The sequence below is a fragment of the Gossypium hirsutum genome, chromosome D11 (assembly GCF_007990345.1).
Source record: "Gossypium hirsutum isolate 1008001.06 chromosome D11, Gossypium_hirsutum_v2.1, whole genome shotgun sequence".
NCBI lineage: Eukaryota > Viridiplantae > Streptophyta > Magnoliopsida > Malvales > Malvaceae > Gossypium > Gossypium hirsutum.
In genome coordinates, this window is record NC_053447.1 from 8,647,191 (window position 1) to 8,670,005 (window position 22,815).

General features: G+C 31.8%; 2 protein-coding genes across 6 annotated transcripts; both read left to right on the forward strand.

The window, feature by feature from the left end:
• The first annotated feature begins 4,908 nt into the window (after positions 1–4,908).
• Positions 4,909–8,222, forward strand: LOC107924190 (F-box/kelch-repeat protein At3g61590). 4 transcript variants are annotated; one of them, XM_016854518.2, is made up of 3 exons: positions 4,947–5,646; positions 5,987–6,060; positions 6,705–8,222. In XM_016854518.2, the coding sequence occupies exon 3, from the start codon at positions 6,730–6,732 to the stop codon at positions 7,939–7,941; it is 1,212 nt and encodes a 403-aa protein (XP_016710007.2). In that variant the 5' UTR covers positions 4,947–5,646; positions 5,987–6,060; positions 6,705–6,729; the 3' UTR covers positions 7,942–8,222. The 4 variants fall into 4 exon arrangements, with proteins under 4 accessions (XP_016710008.2, XP_016710007.2, XP_016710009.2 ...); XM_041105912.1 differs by lacking the exon at positions 4,947–5,646 and adding an exon at positions 5,743–5,763; XM_016854519.2 differs by having other exon boundaries at positions 4,909–6,060.
• A 2,769-nt stretch (positions 8,223–10,991) lies between these two features.
• On the forward strand, positions 10,992–14,736 carry LOC107924532 (uncharacterized protein At5g41620). 2 transcript variants are annotated; one of them, XM_016855025.2, is made up of 4 exons: positions 11,093–11,723; positions 12,078–12,134; positions 12,591–12,716; positions 13,161–14,736. In XM_016855025.2, the coding sequence occupies exons 1-4, from the start codon at positions 11,385–11,387 to the stop codon at positions 14,565–14,567; spliced, it is 1,929 nt and encodes a 642-aa protein (XP_016710514.2). In that variant the 5' UTR covers positions 11,093–11,384; the 3' UTR covers positions 14,568–14,736. The 2 variants fall into 2 exon arrangements, with proteins under 2 accessions (XP_016710515.2, XP_016710514.2); XM_016855026.2 differs by lacking the exon at positions 12,078–12,134 and having other exon boundaries at positions 10,992–11,723.
• The last annotated feature ends 8,079 nt before the right edge of the window (positions 14,737–22,815 follow it).

Sequence of the window (22,815 nt, forward strand, 5' to 3'; positions counted from 1 at the left end):
TAACGACTTAAATGAAAACTTTCGAATGCTCAGTGACTAAATTGTAACTTTTTTAATTAACTAAAATAAAAATTTATCTACAATTTAGTGACTAACTATAAAATTTACCCAAAATATTAAAAGAGTGTTAAGTGTATAAGAAAAAAAGAAGGAAAAGATAACAGCACACTTTTATAAGAAAAATGAAAGCAAATCGGTTTGAATACAGCTACTTTACTTACCGTAACAACAACATCGAAACAAATAATCCATAAAATCTCAAGTAGTCGTAATTATTTACATAGATACGAACACTACATATTGTTAATAATTAGACCGACTGCTGCTGAGCGTGCCCTCTGGCCCTTGCTGCTAAAAATATCGTTTTCAATGTTCGGGTTAATACCCCATTCAGTGTCCTGTCTTTGACTTTTACATTTCAAGTACATACAAATAAGGCAATATGTTTTATATTCTATATATTTATTCGGATACAATGAGTGGGTATTGTAACAATGTTTTATGATTAAACCCATATCGAAAAGAAATAGTATGTAAATATGTTTATAAAAGTTGAGCAACATATTAAAAAATAAAATAAAAAAGAAGAAAAAGGAACCCTTCATTTTAATAATATTGTAAGTGAGAAATGAGTTGATGTGCACAGAAATGCTTGGCTGGAAAGAGGTCCACTAGTGGTGATGCCACTATCAACTTTTTTTTCTTTTTTCAGTTTCCCATTAATACAAAGCAAAAACAAACATAAATATGTCACTAAATATCATTAAAAGTCAACTCAGTAGTGTTAATGTTCACTATCCGTCGGCTACTCGATTTATTAGCGACCAATTCTGGGTTTTATTGTACATGCATTGCACTGCATGGTGCCACCAACCCGCACAAATCAACCAAAAGGAAATTTGTGGCCAAACACACGCACACCCACAAAAAAGGAATTTCAGCTTCTTCTTCTTCTTTTTTTTTATTGAAAAAATAGTTTTTTTAATAAGTGTGTTTCTTGAATTTTGAGTATGTGTTTTTTTCTCTTACAAGATAGTTATTATTTCAATCAATAATTTAAGAGTGAAAATCTGAGTTTTATTTTGTATTGTTGGAACAATTTAAAGGATAGTCTCTAGAATTAGACTATTGATGAAGATTTGATAAAAAAAGTTTAAAAGTATTTCACCATTAAATCACAACTAAAATAAAAATAAGGTCTTGATGAGCAGGAAAGCAATATTTGGGGGTGGGCAAATCCCAATTTTATAATATGATCAAGTTGGTGTGGAGAGTTTAAATTATATTGATTAAATTAAAGAAAATATAAAAAAATTATGTATATTATTATTTAAGCCCTAATTGAGTTGGTGTCACGCGTTAATATGACACCAATTTGATTAAGGAAAATATGAAAATGTTATTTTGTGATTAAAATAATTATTCGAATGTAATTTCACTTTTGATCATAAAAAATCAATAAAAATGTTCAAATACTTGGATTTAAACCCATGCTATTTACATCAATAAAATATTAATTTTACCATTGAATCAAAGCTTGGTTTTAACATGATATTTATATTATAGTTTTATTATGCATTCTTTGTTACCTCCGTCAATTATATATCAATACTATTATTTAACCTTGGTTGAGTTGGTGTCAAGTCAACCGGACACCAACTCAACCTAAACTAATTAAAATTTTATATATGGGATTTGAACCCATGACATTTAAATTTAATTTTATCATGCATACTTTATTATCTCTATCAATTGTATATCTATACTATTATTTAACCTTGATTGAGTTGGTGTCACGAATCAAACAGAAATCAACTCAACCAAAACCAAATATAATATTATGTATGGAATTTGAGTCCGTGACATTTGTATTGATAAAACTTTAATTTTACCATCCAACCAATATTTTATCTTAAAATATTTTGTACATTCTAATTTTATTATGCATATTTTATTACCTCATTTAGTTAAATTATAATGTCATTGATTGAGTGCATGTCACAAGTTAACATAAAATTAACTCGAGATTTATGACAATAACATGATAAATAACTGTAGTGCATTTAATATTCTTAATCTAATGTATTTATGTGTTTAAATTTGATTTTATTCACAATTTTATCTATTTTTTATTTTAATACCGTACATATTGCATGTCTGATTAATAATTAGTTTCAAATTATATGTTTCATTATTTATTGTATATTATTTTAAATACAACATTATATTCTAAGAACGTAATATTCACGTGTATATGTGAGTGGTTAAATTTTTAGTAAAATAGTAAAAGTATTGATGTGGTTTCACATTTTATTTACTCATTGGTATATAAATACCTATATTAATATTTAAGCTCCTAATTGTGTTTGTGTCATGAGTCAATCGCCACAAACTCAATTAGGAATATTACAAAAATGCTCTTCTGTAATTTAAACAAGCCATATTATTTTAAGGTACTTTAGTCTTTTTATTTTTACAAATATATATATATATGCATATGATGAGATTTAAACTTACGTCAACTAAATTCATAAAACTTTGAATTTACCACTTAAACAAAACTTCATTTTAATGTATTTTTTATATATTTATTTTAATATACATAATTTATTATATTCATCAGTTGTATATATATACTTATTATTTATGTTCCTGACTAAGTTGATGTCATGAGGCAACCGGGCACCAACTCGGTTAGAGAAATTATAGAAATGTCATTCCGTAATTAGAATAAGCCATATTATTTGAGGATATTTTTGTCTTACCATTTTAATAAAAACCAATAAAAATGTATATTGTGGGGTTTAAATCTACGCTGTTGAATTAGTAAAATTTTAAATTTACCACTCAACCAAAACTCTATTTTAATGCTTTATACAATTTTATTTTAATATGTGAAATTTGTTATTTACAACGGTTGCATTTCTATACTTAGTATTTATTAGTGTCGCTCATCAACCAAATCTCAGCTTAGTTAAGGAATTACCAAAGAAACCTTTTATTTGCAAAGTAAATTATATGATTTTGTGTGTATTTTCCTCTTTTTTCTTATAATTTTATAACCAATAAAAATTTATCCATAATGGGATTTGAATCAAGTACACCATGTATATAATTTTTTTTATTTACCATAAGAACTAAAGCAATTATTAGTTTTTATTTGAAACTTTAAGAAATATATTTGTGTTCTAAATTTTTATATATTTTTGTATATGAATAATGTTGATTGAGTTAGTGTTGCAAATGAACACGACACCAACTCAGGATCAATGAAAAACAATTGTATTAAATTAGTATTATTAATCCAATGTGTTTTTTGTATTTAAATTTAGTTTTACTCACAATTTAATCTATTTTTTTCATTTTGATATTGTATATACGCATGTGATAAGATTTCTAATACACACATACATCAGGGGAGAAGTCAAAAATTTTTTTTGGAGGGGTCGAAATTAAATTGCATATTTTTACGATAATAAAAATATAATTTCACAATTTTAATAGCCTATATATTTATAATTTTTAAATAATTAAATCAAATTACCATTATTAATTTAAAATTTTATAAATTATAAATAAACCTAATGAGAATGTTAGGGAGAGCTGAGACTAGGGGTGTTCAATTGGTTAACCGACCGGTTAACCAGCCCAAACTAGCATTAACCGAATTAACCTACCCTCTTAAACCTTTAATCATTAACCGAACTATTTTTTTTTAAATTAACCGAACCGAACTTTTTCGGTTAATTTGGTTAACCACATATAAAAATTAACCGACCGATTAATTTATATTTCCAAAACATTAACCGAACTGAACGAATATTTATATATTATAATTTTATTTATTAAATTCGGTTAATTCGGTTAACCGATCAATTTCGAACCGAATTAACCTTAACTAAACTTTCAAAAAATTATTAACCGACCCCAACTCAATTAATTCGATTTTACTCGAAATTTGTATACCCCTAGCCGAGACACCTGCCAACCCGCTTAACTTCAATGATAAGATTTTTAATATATATTATATTGCTGAAAACTATCCCTGTGTATAAACCACTGCTCACTTTTTTTTTTTTGCAAGCATTAATTTTTAGTTTTTACTTTTTAGAAGGGAGATTTTACTTTTGTTTTCTTTATCCGTTCGTTAATCCATCTGTGTAATAATTCATTATTAAATGATCTTATTCTTACTTTAAATAAATAAATAAATAAATAAATAAATATATAATCAGGCTGTTTTTTGACATACAATAAATTGAGCCATTTAAAAAATATATATAAAATCTAATATAATAAAAACTGAAAAATTTTTTAACCTTAAGAGATAAAATATTTATGGTGAAAATTTGAAAGTTCTAAACAATTAATTAAATTATTATTATTTTTTTCATATTAAAAGCTGGAAAAATATTTTTTAGGCCCCTCCCAAGCTTGAGCTCTAGGCGGCTGCACTCTCAAGCAGCTCCCAAAAACGGACTTGCATATAATGTAAATGAACACCGATTTTAAAAATGAAATATTGTAATAATACTTATTAAGAAAAAAATTATTCTAAAAATAGTATCTTCATTAAAAAAAAACTTATATTGGATTAAGATAGGGTGGTTTTGAATACGATTCAAACACATTGTTAACCTCCCCCTCCAATATCTGCGATAATAACTAATTTATATTAATTTTTAAGTGAAATTTTTTTTGAAGAAATATGAACAAAATTTTATATAAGTATATTAATGCGACATTAATTCAATAATACTATTTAAATATTTAATTAAAACAATTATATAAAGTCATTTTAGGAATAAAAAATAATATAATATTTTATTTACTTTTTCTAAAATGATATAATAATTTATTCCTATCCTATCAATAAAATCAACATCTTGCTTGAAGACACCTCAAACTTTCATACCTTCCCACCCCACCCACACTTATTTCGTTGTTGTCATTTTTTTAGACTAAAAGGAAAAGGAGAAAATTCAAAAAAGAGAGAGAAGAAAAAAAAAGAGATTCCACGCGCCACACGCGCTCCCTTACCACTCTCCGTTTATTTGTTACTTTCTCTGTCAGTACTCAAAATATTCATGAACATAGCATCCTTTACATAAACCGGTTTCTCTCTTTCATTCCTTTGCCTATCGTTTTTTTTTTCTATTGTTTGTTAAAAAACACTGCTAAGAAAAACCGAAACCAAAATCTCTTTTCTCTTCAATGGGTTTTGCTCAGGAGTTTATTATGAGCCGAATCAGGAGTAACCCCTTCATTGTTCCCTGTTGTTTTAAGGGGAAATAAAAAAGAAATTACATATTGTCTCCATTAATCTTCTTTAAATATTTCATTTTTGAAGTTATATTTCACTGCCAATGATCAGTTTTTTTTCTTTTTTCATGTGAGCATGATTTTTCTTTGTCTTTTTGTTAAATCTTGAAACTTTATCTGAATCTACCAACACCCATTTCTTCAGTTATCCCGGAATCAGCTCCACTACAGGCTCGTGAGCATGTTTTCTGGGAGAAAAATTTTCACTTTTTTTTTATTGATCCGTTTCCCTGTCTTCAATGTAATGGTGTTTTGGTTTAGTTGGTGATGCTTGTTGATTCTTTTAGTTATGTGGGGTTTTCACCTTTGATGTTTGATTGATAGGTAAGGATGGCCTAATCCTTCTTTCTTTTTACCTAACATTATTTATTTATTCTTAAAACGTTTTTGTTCTTTTCTTTCTTTTTTTTTGGGGGGGGGGGTTTGCTAAATTCACGAAAGGTTGTTTATTTAGCTGAAAAGAACATAATTTGTTTTGGATTAAATTCTCTTACTCTAGCGAGAAATCTGGTTAAAAAAAGTGTTTCCTTTTTATATAACTTTGATGTTACTCTCTGTAAATGCTTTTCTCCTTTTTTTAAGTAACAAATGATTCACATTTTTCTGTTTTTGCTTCTGTATATATCCAATGATAAGGTCTTTTTTTTTTAATTTATTGATGCAGTTAGATTGATTTTCCTGTGTTTGATATTATCTCCCTCTTAGAGATCAGAATTCTGGCATTGTCCTCCTTTTGAGGTAACATTAATTTAATATGTTGGTTGATTTGTTCCCTTAATCGTTTGTATCTCCTTCTAAGTATGTGTCTTAGCTATGATACAGATGATTAGATGCCTTAAATTTTTATGTTTCTTTTTTTCTCCCTTCATCTGAGGTTTTTTTGGCTGTGTGAACTTGGTGCCAAATCCTTTTATTGGCATGCATGTAATCCCCTAGTTCTAAAACCCTTTTTTTTTTATTGAATTGTTTTCCTTCCTCAAGCTTCAAGTCATGGGTTTTGTTTTTTTGTTCTTTCATGTTCTTATGCTAGGCAGCTTAATACAGTTATACAGTCATGTTTCCATACAATATGTCACATTTTAATCGTCCTTTTCGTCCTTTCCTCTTTAAAATTAGCCCAATGTGCTTCCAGTACTTTTTGCTTTCTCGTCGATTTTGTAGTATGCTTCATAATAAGGCATGAATAAATTTTTTGTCATGCCTTTCTTATATCAATCTGTTATATATGTTCAGGTCCCTTGTGTTTGGACATGGCCTAAGATTTTTAATTAGTTCTTTATGATTTCTTGCTTTATGTGGTGATAGATTCCCATTTACTTTCTCTTTACCTGCTTGGTTTGATTTTGTGAAGAAATTTGTTGTTGTTTTTGTTGAATTCTCAGGAATTTTCTTTAGCTGTTCTTCATCATGAAGGGAGAGACTTCATGGATCAGCCATTGCTTTGATGACATGTCAAAAGAAGTTGGTGGCTTAGATTCGTTTTCGGAACTTATTGATGAAGGTAACAAAGAAACAACTGCGGTTTCTGTGGACTTAATCCTACCTGACGACTTGTTAGAACGGATCTTGGCTTTTCTCCCCGTTGCTAGCATTTTTCGAGCTGGTTCTGTTTGTAGAAGGTGGCATGAGATTGTCAGTTCCAAAAGGTTCCTATGGAACTTTTCGAATGTTTTATCGCAAAAGCCTTGGTATTTTATGTTTACTAGCTCTGATGAACCGGTTGGTTATGCCTATGACCCGATCCTTCGAAAGTGGTACGGCATTGAACTGCCTTGCATTCAGACTCCTAACTGGTTTATTGCTTCATCATGTGGCTTGGTTTGTTTCATGGACAATGACAGTAGAAGCGAGTTGCATGTCTGCAATCCAGTCACCAAACATTGCAAGAAGCTCGAGGATCCCCCTGGTCCGAAATTCCCTGATTATAGTGCGCTGTCGATCTCAGTGAACAGGACGTCACACAATTATACTGTATCTGTTGTGAAGTCTAAACAAGTTCCTGGGAATTTTTTCCAATGGGACCTTTCAATTCATATTTATGATTCGGAAACTAGGATGTGGGCAACCTCCTTGACTGAGGTTTTGACAGGATGGAGGGGTGGAGATGAAAGTGTGATCTGTGATGGGATTTTATACTTTCTGATATACTCAACTGGGGGTGGCACACCAGAAAACCGGCATGGTCTAGTTACATATAGTCTCTCTGGTCGATCATCTCCGTTGTTGAGGAGTTTTATTCCAGTGCCTGGCCCTCTTTCTTGCGGTCGTCTGATGAACCTAAAGGAAAAGCTGGTCGTGGTTGGAGGTATGGGGAAGCAAGACCGGCCTGATATAATCAAGGGGATTGGAATCTGGGTTCTTGAGGGGAGGAATTGGAATGAGGTTGCTCGTATGCCCCATAAGTATTTCCAAGGATTTGGTGAATTGGATGATGTTTTTGCTAGCAGCGGTGCAGATGATCTCATATATATCCAGAGCTATGGTGCTCCGGCTCTTCTTGTTTTCGACATGAATCAGAAACTATGGAAATGGGCGCAGAAGTGTCCGGTATCAAAGAAGTTCCCTCTTCAGCTTTTCACTGGTTTTTGCTTTGAACCTAGACTCGAATTTGCTCCTTAATTGATTTCTGATTGGTTTGAGGGTAATTCATCCCAAATTCCCACCATTCCTTTTTCCTTTTTCGGCTCTTTCCCTTTGGCTTTTATTTTGAGTTATTATGAATTATATCACTGTCCAAAAGAAAATCACACAGCGGGTAAAGGTGGTCATTTATGAAAATTGAAGATATTAGTAATTGTTTTGCATTGCCAAATCTTTTACCTGCAGATTAATAACTTTGTCTCTGATACAAGGATTTTTCAGTCATTTTTGGAGTATTGATGAGTAGAGAATTTACTGTTTGCCTGCTGCCTCTTTTATTACCCTCCCATCACCTACAGTTTATGTTAAGCTGGGAATGCCATTAAATTTGAACATCGAACCTTCATTTACTTTGCATTAAAGAAGTGGTAATCGAACCACAGGGAAAAGAGGTGAAATCTATCGGTTACCCTGCCAGGCATTTTTCTTCTTGTGGTTTTTGTGTGGAACCCCACTGCATATCGTAATTGAGTATCGTTATTATTTTATTATAGAGATTTGTGGATTTGTGCAGAAGCAGAGCTGGCTATTTGCATTTGCATATATTCTGATTCTTCTGTCGTGGATTACTATTATTATTATTGCAAACGGATGTTTTGTACTCTTTCCTTAAAACATACAAAAGAGAATTTTCTTCCAACTTTGTCGTCTAGCGTGTTCCATAATTCCCACCGTTTCATATTTTGTCTTCCAATTAAAATTTGGTCTTAGAAACCTAGAAAGGTTAAATTTGGCAAGAGTCATGGTTTTTGCTTTAGGTTGTGTGACTGTCAGATAAAATAATACAAGGGTTTAACAACTCGACACAACACTGTTAAACGTGCCCCAGGCATGCCTTTGCCAATTAAAGCAATCAAACGCATCTTAATTTGACTGCTTTTGCTTTGCCTTGAGTGAGTTGAGTTAGGTGGCACAATTTAAGGCCCAAGGAAAGGGAAAGCGGTCCAAATGGAAATAAATTTGGATCAACTAACAATAACCCAAACCAACTTAACTGTAACACTGAGTCCAACTGAGCCAACCGGACGCCAATGGACACGAAATTTTCCTTCTCCCACTACTAATGGTCCAGCTCCAGCCGAAAGCACAAGCATTCTATCATAAAGATCGTGGTTGTGGGGTTGCATTGGGTTCCTCTGACACAAAAATGCAAGCTTGAGTTGAGGGGCTCCTGTCAAGTTTCTTGGACCATAATCTTAGTAAATTTTGCTGCACCTAACTGAATGTGCACGTTTTAGGTTGCAAATGGAGATCATGCAAGGGAATAATGAAAATTTGTTCAGCATGTCTTGCGCTCAACCCTAACCATGTAAGGGACAAAAGAAACAATGGTGCCTTATGGCATCATATTAGGGTTAGCTTCTGATAAATGTAAGGACAAAAAATCATGCACTCTATGAAAACAGAAAACCCTAACTCACTAGATGAACATTCATTGGTTCATGTGATGGCATCATATGTGGTTGGCTATGTATGTGATAAATGATGGCATCAACTTAGTAGGGTGAGGGATGTTTTATCATTTACATGTCGGGCATTAATGGTATATATATTTGAATGACATTAATTGTATTCTGGAATGTGGTGAACTTATATTATAATGTAAAACTGCATGAGCTTTATAATCAGGACCACATTCAATTAAGATAAAAGATAGAAATAACTTTTTTTTTTTAAAGTGGTCCATCTCTGGTATATCAATCCATGTGTTGTCGTCTTGTAATTCCACAAATTAAACTATAGTCTTCGATTTGTTAATTGACTGGTAAAAAACGAATTCTGGCATGTAGGTTTCTAAACCATATGGAATTTAATATGCAGTACAAATAAAGACGTTGTTTAATTTACTAGACTGATCATAATCATCATTTATCTTGGTTCAAGCATTTGCAGGTTTTCCGTAATGTCACGTTTATTTCGATATTCGCCTAACAGTACTTTATATGCTTCAATGAATAGACTAAGGGTTGGACATATGATTTATTTTGTTGGTGGCAAAATCAGAAACTCTCAGTCTCCTAACTAATGAAATTAGATTTTGACAGTCGAAACTCGACAATTATAATATTTTTTAATTACAATTAGAACCCTTTATTAAAAATGAATGAGTACAAGGTTAAAAAACCACAGTTTTTGTTAGAGAGGAAGATATGGGACCACAAATTTTGGTGGATTTGGGAGGATCAGGTATTAGATATGCATTGCTTGCAAGACAATTATAGGTCGTACAACAAAGTTTCTGGCTTCAGATAAGCTGTTTTTTTTAATAAAAAAAACCCTTTGTTTGGAAGAGGAATCTAGTACAGTTGAGTGTGCAGCAGAGTATAGGAAGAGGAAGCACAGGGTTTATTGGACCCTATCTATCCCTATAATATTTGCTTATAGCTTTAGGTAGATGATGCTATGTTTGTGTTTTGTCTGTGCGTGAGCCGCATGGCTTTTCACCATCTTTTTATTCTTCCCTATGAGTATTTTGGCCATCATTGCATTGCACCTCCACATTTTACCTTCATTTCACTCAAATGGCATGGTTACGTTTCTTCTTATTTTCGCTATTTATTTATAGATATTTTTTGGTTGAATAACAAACATAACAATAACGGTGACTTGAATCCATATTACATTTTAATTAAACGACGGTGTATTTCTCTTATCTACACCATTTCCTTTTCTGTGTGTGTTTAAATAATGAATTAATAAAGAGGAGACACTTTTATGTTTTGACTTTGAAAATGGCATTCTAACTCAACTGTGGGCGTTTCCTTTTTTCTTTTAAATGTATAAAAGTAAAACTTAGACGTCAAGTTATGCTGTTTCCTTTTATTCTGTCGACTGTGTCGTATCTATATATAGTATGTTAACAAAAAGAGTTCAATAATTGGTTTCTTTAGATAACGTTTTTTTTATTAAAAAAGGGTAAAAATTATTTTCAAAAATTAAATATCAACTAAAAAAGTTACATTAATTTTATTATCCACTCTTTGCTAGTGTATAACATAGATGAATAAACAGCCATGAAAACACACATGGATATAGATGGGTGAATGTCCTAGAATTAAGGGAATCCAAAGGCAATGAATGATACTTACAAGTGTCAGTCCTGAATTAAGGTCAGGCCAAAAATAAAAAAGTCCTCAATTAGGGGCAAATTCAATTAAGGGGAAAATAATAGAAAAGAGAGAGAGAGAGAAACAAAGCAAGGGAGAACCGCACATGACCACAACCACAAGTAGCGATGAAAATTCGAGTCTTGGGAGGCTGACCAAAACTGCGAGGAGAGACAAAGCAAAGAAGAGAAGAACCATGACCCTAGAACCCATTACTAAAAAGAGTGACAAACCGAGGAGAATGAGTGAAGAAAGAACCCATTGTTTGAAATTTTGAAAAGAGAGAGAGAGAGAGTGAGAAGAACGCACACAGTGATGGAAAGAAAAGAAAAAGGTGTGGAGGGTGAAGGAGAAAATCAAGATTTCATGGTGAAAAAGTTGAAAGGCGGGATCCTGGTAGGGAAAAGGGCTGGCCCCTCAACTCCTTCACCTATTTGGAGACTCGAGTTCCCTTCTCAAAATGCTACTAACCCTGAGTTCCTTCAACTTCCCACTGGACCTTTTGTTTCAGCTAGAAAACTATGTGCCAACCTTTGGGAACTTCATCCTCACTACCCACTTCCCAGTACGCGCAAAGGAGCTTCTAAGCATCGCATACACCATGACAAGGCTTCTGATACTGCTGTTGATCCTCCTGCCACTCCCCTTCCTCAGGTACTCCCTTGATTTCTTTCAAGTAACTGTAAAGATTGAAAAAAAAAAGGAAATGTTTTTAATTTTAAAGTTTTGAGCTTTTGTTTGAATTTTCGTGTAATGCTTTGGCGGTTCTTTGGGTAGTTTAAGTGGGGTTCAATTTTTTATTTGTTTATGTATGTTCTTTGTTAAAAGAAAGAAAAAGGTTTTGCCTTTTTTAGATTCTAATTGTTTGCTTGCTTTGCTGTCCCTTGTCTTATGTTTCTCGTTGCTCTCTGTCCGTCATAACCCTTCTTTTGCTTTACTCTGCTTGTTCTTTGCTGTGAATTCTGAACATTTTTGCCTCTTGTTGACACTAATGGTTGAGATTCTTAGCTGTCTCATGTCTGGTTTTCCTGTTGCTTCCGTGGGGCGCACACATATGCTCTAAGGGTAAAACATGCCTGCTTTTTCTTCTTTTTCCTCTTTAAATTTCACTTCAAGTTGCTTTAATCACCATTTCTATTGCTGCTCATCTATGGCCTGTGTGAACTGAAAAGCCATGTATTTTGATTAATGCTGTCTCTTCATGTATCAGGTTGTGTAATAGTTAAAGTCTGTCTAGTGTAGCTTTAAACATCATTAAACAGTTTAATGTTGTGTCAGTGAAAATTGCTTTCTTTGCTGCTTGACTGGTTCTTTTACTGGTTTTATTGTTTGGTATATATGTTTGAGATTCATTTGCCTTTTAGTTGCAAACTAAAAATTGGTTTGCCTTCTCTACAATTTGGCTTGTTGATCTTATTCCATACAGTATGTGTTTCCCAAATATCTCTTGTTTAATCAAATAGATGCCCACCTTTGTCTAGTTCTATATATAATTAATATTTTCCCTGAATCTAATGTCAGCCAGCAAGTGCAAGTAGCTCGAGGAGGCACATTGCAGCATCACTGATGCAACACCGTCGATCAGTTGAACAAAATGGCCACGCTCCACAGTATGTATCTCCTGCAAGTTGTGGAAGCTCACTGGAGGTTAACATCTATCCACAATAATCTGTAGATTGGTTTCTTTGCTTCAAACTAACAAAACAACCATTTGCAATGTCAGTGTCTCTTGTTAGCTATCTCCTTAACCTCAGTCGTAAAGGACACTACCTTTTCTTTTCAGTAGAAACAGACAATATTCCTTGAGCTTCCCAGTACATGACCAAAACCTCCATAGACCCCCATGGGGTGTGAAAAACTTCTACCGTGTTAATAGTGCCATATCAAGATGCAACTAATAGACCAAATCTTCCATCAAGAGATAACCTTTTCAACAGAGAGTGGAAAATGAAAAATCATATTAAGTTGATGTTTACAATCAACCTTACAGTTCTTTGTTTTGGTTATGCTTCCTCATGTAACGGATTGGCATATAAAGCCATTTTACTGCAACTCTATTACTTAATGGATTCATAACTGTGTTCTTTGCAGATAGCACCTTATAACTCTGCAATCGCACCTTCGAGTTCTTTGGATTTTCAGGGAAGGACTGAAAGATCAGGTTATAGCCTTAAGACATCGACGGAGTTGCTCAAGGTACTCAACCGAATCTGGGCTCTTGAAGAACAGCATGTATCAAACATGTCATTGGTAAATGCCCTGAAAATGGAACTGGATCATTCTCGGGGTCAGATCAAAGAGTTGTTGCAAGAAAAGCAAACAGAAAGGCAAGAGATGGACAATTTCATGAAGCAAGTCACGGAGGATAAACTTGTTAGGAAGAACAAAGAGCAAGATAGAATCAAAGCTGCTGTTCAGCCAGTGAGAGATGAGCTGGAAAACGAGAGGAGGTTAAGGAAGCGCTCTGAAAGCATGCACCGAAAGCTAGCTCGAGAACTCTCTGAGGTAAGATCTTCTTTTGCTAATGCTTTCAAAGAACTTGAGAGGGAGAGAAAAGCACGAATTCTGTTGGAGAACTTGTGCGATGAGTTTGCTAGAGGAATAAGGGAATACGAACAGGAGTTGCGGTTCCTTAAGCACAAGTACGAGATTGATCACATTGACGGGGAAAACCCTGAGCGGCTAATTCTCCATATTTCAGAGGCATGGCTCGATGAGCGGATGCAAATGAAGCTTGCTGAAGGTCGAACTGATCTTGCAGAAAAGAATTCGATTGTTGACAAGTTAAGCCTCGATATAGAAACTTTTCTTGAAGCCAAACGCTCCACTGGGTCAAGGAAAAGTGATCTTAAAGGGAATTGCTCACATCAACATTCTTTAGAATCCTTTCCATTAAATGAAGCTGTTAGTGCCCCTCAAGGTGCAGCTGATGAAGCATATTCCAGTGGCAGCGGCTCACAGTGTTATGAACTGCACAAAACTGCCAACAGAGTCCAAAGCAAGGGGAACTGTAAACTTCATGGGGACAATGCTTTGGTAAGTCATCGTGAAGAATTAGGAAACCGAATTTCATCTAGGAAAAAGGCATGGTCTCGAGATGCCATCAAGAGCAGTAGATTCCATGGTTTCCGAGGGCAGTTTGAAGGACAAATGGCTACCGGAGCACCTGTACATGATAATAAAGTCAAACGGAATGGATCCCACGGAATGAGCTCAAGTCATGTGCTTGATAGGCTAATGAGAAATCATTCCTTATCCTCGGAAGGTGACAAAGTTCATCCTGAGTGTAGCTTGAGGGAAGAATCATTCCAATGTGTATCCAAAAGTCGCGCTAGTCCAGTTCGACAGTGGGTCTCGAAGTTGACATCTCCTGATTTCGAAAAGTCAGATTCTTGTCTGAAATTGCCCCCGGGCTTTAAGGAGAATACCTTAAAAGCAAAACTACTAGAAGCAAGACTAGAAGGGCAGCAATCTCGTGCAAAAGCTGCAAAGAGCTGAAGCCAGGCTTGATTTTAGATGTGGTTGGTTGAGACACTCAGGATCGAGGGTTTTCGTGCTAGTTTATAAAAAAGATTGTACACTAACCTTCTTTTTTTGGGCCTGTAATCTTGGAATTAGACTTGTAATGAGAAATTAAATGTTATCCCACGATAGCATTGATCAAGTAGATTGCTGGTCCCTTAATAGACTTCATTCCCATATTGCTTTTAGTTTTATCACTATCACCTACCACAACACTAGTTCTTAAAGGTCTACTCTAATCTTTCTCTCGGTCACCTCTACAACCTCTACGATGCTCCATTTTTTAATTTATAATGCCTGCCACCGAAGCAAAAGAATCCTCTAACGCAGAGTTCAAAATTTATTTGATAATCTGTGCCTGTATAAGATATATATCGTGAGTGGTATCAATTAAAAAAAAAACAGAACTTTAAAATTTGATAGTTCTTTCTTTGTTGCTTTTGACCATGAGAGAATAAGATTGTACTTTTTTTTAGGCATTAAACAAAGCAAAAGCAGTTCAGAATCCGACCAAAAGTTGCAATCGTAAACGGCATTAAACATTGAATTTATAGGCACTAATAAACAAAAGCAGGGGGGGGGGAAGCTATGAATTTTAAACATATTTGTATGCTTTTATGTAGTGGACCACTCTGGAAAGCAAGCAGCTATTAAAGAATAAGCTGTACTTCTTTCAACATATAGGTTATTTCAAAAGTTTAAACTGCCATTCAATTAATCAATAGTGCATGTAAGAGAACAACATTGGAGAAGGCCAAGCTAATATATAATATTGACCCACATTAAAGCTTCAATCTTTTTCAAATCTTAATCACTTCGTATTAATGAAAAGGACAGTTTAAGCAGCAACAATGGAGGTACCCGGCCCCAATTAGAGAAACCAAATCCTCATTAGCTACTTCATCACTGCACAAACTGAGAAATATGTTGGCCTAAACAATTGTTAAGAAATTAAAAGATATCCCACTTTTAATTTGTTAATCATGGAGAAACAATAATAGATGTTATTCAGCGAATAATGATAACTCATGGTAAAAAAATATGCTTTTTCATCACCACTAATCTTGGCTTAATCAATTTTGCAGACAAAATATTCTTATTCGTTGATTCTCTTAAAATCACTAACTCGTCTACCCAAATTTCCTCTCTTTCCTCCATTTATCCTCATGTTTTGGCCTATAAAAGGACATTCCATTTTCCATGTAACTTCACAAGTTCTCTACAACATAAAACATATATGGTTTGAGTTTGAAGGGTTGGAAAGTGGGAACCAATTACGGGGCTCTCTGAACTCCGAACCTAAAAGGAAGGGGTGGTAAAATACGGCTGCTAGTTCATGGATGCCCCTGGATGCGTAGTTTAGCCAGCATTAAACATCGACAGCCAGGCCGAGGATGCGCAAGCTAAGGGTTTGCATGAACTAGGAGACGTCATTACCTTGATTTTTTAGGTATTGGGGTGAAGGGAGCTCCGTTTCTCTTTTCTCCCCTTGCTTTCCTCTCTGTTTTCTACTGCTTCGTTTGTTTTCATCCCAAATAATATACATGGATGCATGATATATGTTTTTCTTTGCTTGCAGGCATCGATATTCATCATTTGTTTACCGGGGAACTGCACTTACCTACCCACATAACTAACCTATCAGAAGCCATTGGAATATTCTATTGTTTTCCCCCTTCAATTTTGCCTATAAAAAAACTAGCTTTATATTTCAAATTGATATCTTGATCAAGATTTTAAATAAAGAGATACAATGATACATCCACAACTACATCTATGAGGGGTTTACACTAAATAATTCCCAGGGATGACCTTTCTAATTATTCTATTCATTACTTTAGTATTGTATATTATTATTTTTGTTTCAATAGTCTTGTTTGTTTTAAATTATATATAGTTATTTAATTAATTGGTATTAATAGGATAGATATGCTTGGGTGATGGGAAAATTAAAAAAAATAAAAAACACAGATTACGAAAATAAATAAATTTTAAGTGCACTTGGTAATAGTAAGAAATAAAATTGAGAAGAAAGAAAATAAGAAACTATCATTTGCTATCCTAATTCATAAAATCAAATCATTCTAAATTATAACGAGAAGAGAAGAGAAACCGAGAGATTGATGTGTATTAGTTGAAAAGGAAAAAAGACCGTATGAAACTATGATTCCACGCCATTCCTATCCTAACAAATCAATTTTTTCCTCTTGATTTTCAGCATTTTATTCCTAAAAAAATTCAAATCAAGAAGAAAAAGTTGATTTGTCATCTTTCCTACCAAGCAAATTTAGAAAGAAAAATTATATCTTCTATTATACTATTTTTCTACTCTATCAAATTTTCATCTTTTCAATTTTCTTTCTACTTTACCGTACAAAAATATTCATCAATATTTTTATCAAATTTCCTTTCCAATTTTCTAAAGTTGGTTATTTGTCGAAATAAAGTTGAGATACATTGCTCCTAACTTCAATACTAGATATATGAGAGAAAATGTTGAGTTCTGTTGAGTGCTTTTGTGTATGTCCTCTTCACGGAAGTCATTTTCCTATTTATATGGCACGGTTTCATGATTTGATGTACTAGGATTAGATAGGTCCGCATGTAGGTAAACACATATCCTACTATAAAGTGAACACGTGTTTCCTGAGTAGGGGTTCACCTGCATGGTGATGCGAACTCCTGTAAGCGAACTGCATGGTAGCGAACTATATATTAGTAAGCTGGACATGCTGACCGAATTATAGGTTGGTATGGGAACTGAATCTGTTTGAGAATCGGGTAGAGATGAATACCATAACAAGATAAAAAAATGATTAAAATATTAACTTTGTTTAAAATATGAGTTGTCACATGTTGTATTAATCAAAGCTTGAACCTCTATTTAATTTGTTTTTAATTTTATAATATTTTTATTTATATATATGTAATTTGAATTATATATAAAATTAAATATATTATTATGTTATAATGTAAATATTAAAAATATAATAAAATTTTAATAAAATATATAATGAAAGTAAAAGAAATAGATATTTTATTAAATATTAAATAAAAATAATATTTTTTAAAAAACTAAAAAATAAAACATATTTAAGAAAATTTTAATATTTATATTTAGAATGGTGTGGAGTTAAGCAACTATAAATGGTAATATCATACAAGAATCTTATTCAAATCCAAATCCATCAATCATTGATTATTTGTATTTAATTAACTATGAAATTAAGAATTTATGATTTTAATGTAGAAAAGGAGAACAAGTATTATTAAGTCTTTATTGGTTTTGGCTAGTAATTTTTAATTATTTCTAGTCTGTGACTTGATAACTTTTCTTTTGAGGATTTTTGCATGTATGGATTACTCAAGCATAATAATCGGATAATGCATAATATTGGGCTTAAGTAAAATTTGATATTGTTCCCTAGTTTCCACTACCTTGCAAAGGAACTGTTTTTGAAAAACAAATTGATAAGGCAACTAATTTTCCAAAATGACTTGAAAAATATTTTTTTTCGCTGTATTAGTTTAACTTCGAGTTTTTTTTTAAAGAAGAGCGACAAGCAAACAGTTTTTCTAAAACAACACTGTCAACAATAAAACGAATTCTAAGCATACACAACCTAATAAATGAATGCTTTTAAGCTAACTCAAAGTACAATTACGGTTTTATCTAAATTGAGTTTATTTAAAGTCTTAAAAAATAACGTAAGTTAGCTTAGCCATTTCGGTGGCTAATGTAGCATTCTCAATCTAACCATAACGTCTAGGTCGGGTTTGGGAGGTTACATATTATGAAATAAAGAAGTAGAATGAGATAGCCTTTTGGAGATTAGCACTAACCTATTGTAATGATGGTAGGTTGCTCTTGATGCAAAATTTTAAATCTGTTTAAAAAATTAATCAGTCCAAATTAAAAATGTTAAATTTGAATCTGATCTTATCTGTTCGTATTAATTTTTTAAGATTATTTTTGTATAAAAATAAATTTAAAAAATACAATACATCAAATGTACTAAAAATGTTAAAATAAATATTTCCCAACAAATTGAAAATACATTTAAAAAAAACTCTTTATATTTAAATAACACTAAGATAGTTGTAACTTAGCAAGTAAATCCCTCTAAATAGCAACAAAATTAACAATAAAACAAGAGTTATATAATATTCAAATAATAACAACAAAATAGTAGTAATATAAGAGCGCAATGGCAGCAAGAAAGAAAGTTGAAATTAATTTGGGTCGGGTCCGGACAAAAAAATCTTATCTAAGACTTAACCCGTTTAGAAAACAAATTTTTTTTTGTCCAAACCTATTTTTCGAACCTATATTTTTGTCCAAATCCTCTTCGAGCCTAGACAAATAGCCTCATTAAAAGATTACTTATATCTAATTTCATCTATTGACTCACTCAAATATATTTATAAGAAAGGAAATCAATGTGCGGATAAAATCATTTGTTTAAAAAACAGTTTTCAATAGCTAATTTCTAGATCTTTTGGCTAATACCTTTGATCCTATTTTGTATTGTACCTGTTTAATTTGAAACTGAGGAACAAAAAATCCGAGTAATAAATTTTCTACAGCTTTGAAACTTAATAATCCGGATACTGTAGGGGTTTAGCCCATGTGATGTACCTATAAATGGGAAGGATTGGGTTTGCGATATGATTCGATTAATTAGTTGATTAATCGGTTTAATTCAATAGAAGGTTGGTTAATGATTTTTTTTAAAAATTTGATTATCGATTAATTTGGTTCGGAATTAGATAATTAATCGAATTAATCGAACTTAATAATTAATAATACAAGCTATATATAGTTTTAATTCGATTAATTCATTCAAATGAACATTATCAATTTTTTTATATGTTTTATATTTGTTTTAACAAAAAAAGCATATCAATTTTGATTATTTCGGTTAAATGATCGAATTAATTGAAATATTTTAATTCGATTAATTTTTATTGAAAAAAATTTAATCCAATTAATGATTAAAGAATTAAAAAATTCGATTAATTCTAATTCGATTCGATTAACCGTTTGAACATCTCACGCTCAACGCATTCTAAGTTTGTAGAGCTATCACTTCATGGATTGGAGACCCATGTTTGCAGGCATCTTTTTTGGGCTATAGAGGCCGTTCTAAGTTTAACCGCCCCTTTCAAAATATCAGTGTTCAACTTAAAAACAAACGAAAGAAGTAAAATTCATCAATTTGATGGTAATAAGATGCTAAAACGTATTCATATGTATATTAATTTCTTTTATTTATGAATTAATATTATTAATAAATCGGATGATGCCGCGTCATTAAAAATAAAATTGAACGTTTTAAATCTCGTTTGAAAATGTTTTATCATCAAATATAAAATATTTTATTAATTACTACTTTTAAACCCAATCCAAAACCTTTTTGTTTCCTCTTATTATTTATTATCAGTTGAGTTATGAACAAAGGGTTTTGATTTAATGATAATTCTGTTACTGTTGTTGTTATTTCTTTTGTCTGTGTACGGTACGTTTTCGTTAAGGGAATTAGTACTCGTTTAAATGATTCGTTTTGATGGAAACACCGTTTAATGAAACGATGTGGTTTGAGCGTGTGTTAGTGCCAGTTGTCCAAGTTCATTATTTGGTTTCCTTAAGTACCAATAGACAGAGGAAAAAACCGTTATGAAATTTGAAAACCAAATTCTCAGTATCTTCTTCTTCATTTTCTCTCTCAAATTCTATCTCTTCTCTTCTCCTTTCTTTGTTATTTTTTTTCTTCCAGATCTATCTCGTGACACTTTTTACCCATCCAACTCTCCATATCAGTTCTTGGTTGATTAGTTATTTGATTCTTTGCAAAGATAAAATGACGTAGTTGCAGGATCACCCATATTATTTTTTTATGTCAATTGTCACTAAATTTGTGGTTTTTATGGCTTGACTCTTTGTTTCATTAATATTGCTTTCACCTTTTCTTCTTCCTTGTTTTCTTTTTTGGCGGTGTAAGGTAAAATGATTTTTTTGGTCTTTTTATTTGATAAAAAAATATTTTAACCTTAAATTTTTTTTCGTCTCTTTTAACTCTTGAACTTACATTATTTATCAAATTATTTTCAAATGAATGAAAAAGTTAACGCTTATTAACTTTGCTGGCATGACATACACGCGACAATACCACATCAGCAGTAGTCACTAATATAGAGTGCCACATCAACATTATTAACGACCTTATCAACACTGTAAGGGTCAAAGACAAAAAAACGTTGATAAAAAAGGCTTAATTGATATAATTTGAGAATTCAAGAGCTTGATTGAATGTGTTTTTATTGAAAAAAGTTAATTGATATTTTCACCAAATTTCAAGTAATTATATATAATTATGCATTCATGCATCACATGATTCACAATAGTTCAAAGGTAGTATTACAAAAGCAAGAATACCAAGTCAAATAAAATGTAATTCGAACAGAGAGTGAGACAGAGCCTGGGACAAAGTTTTATACTAAAACGAAAAACATCATTACGGCTTTGCTTTTTGAAAAGTAGATTTCTTCAAATCAGCTTTGCATTGAGGGGATTTTTTTTCTCTGTTCATTATTACATCGAATAGCAATTAACCAACATCTCAATTGTAATAAAGATTTACACGGCCCGTCCTGTAATGAGTTATGCACTTGAACCAAATATTTGTTTTATTATGAACCGCATGACCTATTACACCCAATCAAACAATTATAGATACCGCTAATCTTAATTTGGGCGGCCTCGACCGAGTTTACTTATTAGCTCGTTTATTTTGGGTGGATGGGTTAGTTAAAGGCTACAGCCTACGTTAGCCCAGTCTTCGGGTCATCCTATTTTTAATTTTTTAATGACACTCAAGCCTAGTTTGTTTTATCTGGTGGATAGCGTTGTAGGGAATCATGTCTCCTAAAATGATAAAATCATATTTTAATCCCTAAAAAATAATAAAATTTAATTTAATTATTTAAACATTTTAAGAATATAAATTTTTTATTATTGTAATAATATACAATTTAATTTTGACCCCTAAAAACTTTTTAAGCTCCACCATTTATTTTATCTTTTCCTTTTTTGCATTACAATATTACGCCAATTTTATTTGTTTTATAATATCAATAAATTAGAAAATGACAAGTTATAGTTTAAATTCAATAATAATGTACCATTATTTAATTTCTTCATAATAAAATTATTTGGTGCACAATTAGCTAAGTTAAAATTTTCACAATCGTATCTTTAAGGAATATTTAAAAATTAAAATAAATTAAAACAAACACGTCGTGTCGTGTGGAGTTAAAAAACTCCACTAGTAGTTGATAGAATAATAACCCTTACTAATAAACATAAAGTTATATTAAATTATGATACATTTAGTTAAAAAAATAGAATTATATAACATAATGTTTATAAAAAAATAATATAAATAATAAATTAAGCTTTGGTTGATAAAGTTTAAGTATTAAAAATTATAGAGACTTGAGTTCAATTTTCATTGTATTTGTATATTTTTTTATTTTCATATATAAAAGATATAAACCGACAATATTACCCTCAAAATGGTTTAATTTATGATGTAAAGTAAGGGTATTTTTGTTATTACTCAATTGAGTTGATGCCTGGTTGACTTGTAATACCAACTCAGTCAAATGTTTTATATATAGTATAGATGACACTATTAACACATCAAATGTTAACTTATAGATTACATGCCAAAAAGAAATTACAAAAATAAAAAGAGATAAATATCAAAATTATCCATGGACTTTAAGCTAATGTACAATTTGATAATGAACTTTGATTTAATACAATTATACACTTATAGCTTTGACGGTGGTTCAAATGTATATATAAAATTTTGATTTTAATTTAATCGTATACATTTAAAGAAATGAATATATTAATGTATTTTTATGTTAGATAAGTATGATAATTTGTGTATGGAATATGTAAATGTAAAATAGCAGTATATTAAACGCTAAGTTGCAGCTTATTGACAAGGTGTTTACCTTCCTCGTGAATAGCCTAGGCTTAAATCATCAGTAGTACAAAAAAAAATGATGTATATTGACAATGATGTTGGCTGGTTGTGAAATGGAAACAAATCAACATTTCATGTATAAAATTGTAAAAAATTAAAGTTCATGCATAATATTACATATTGGACCAAAATTCACATATATTTTTGGACTTTATCCCAATAAAAAA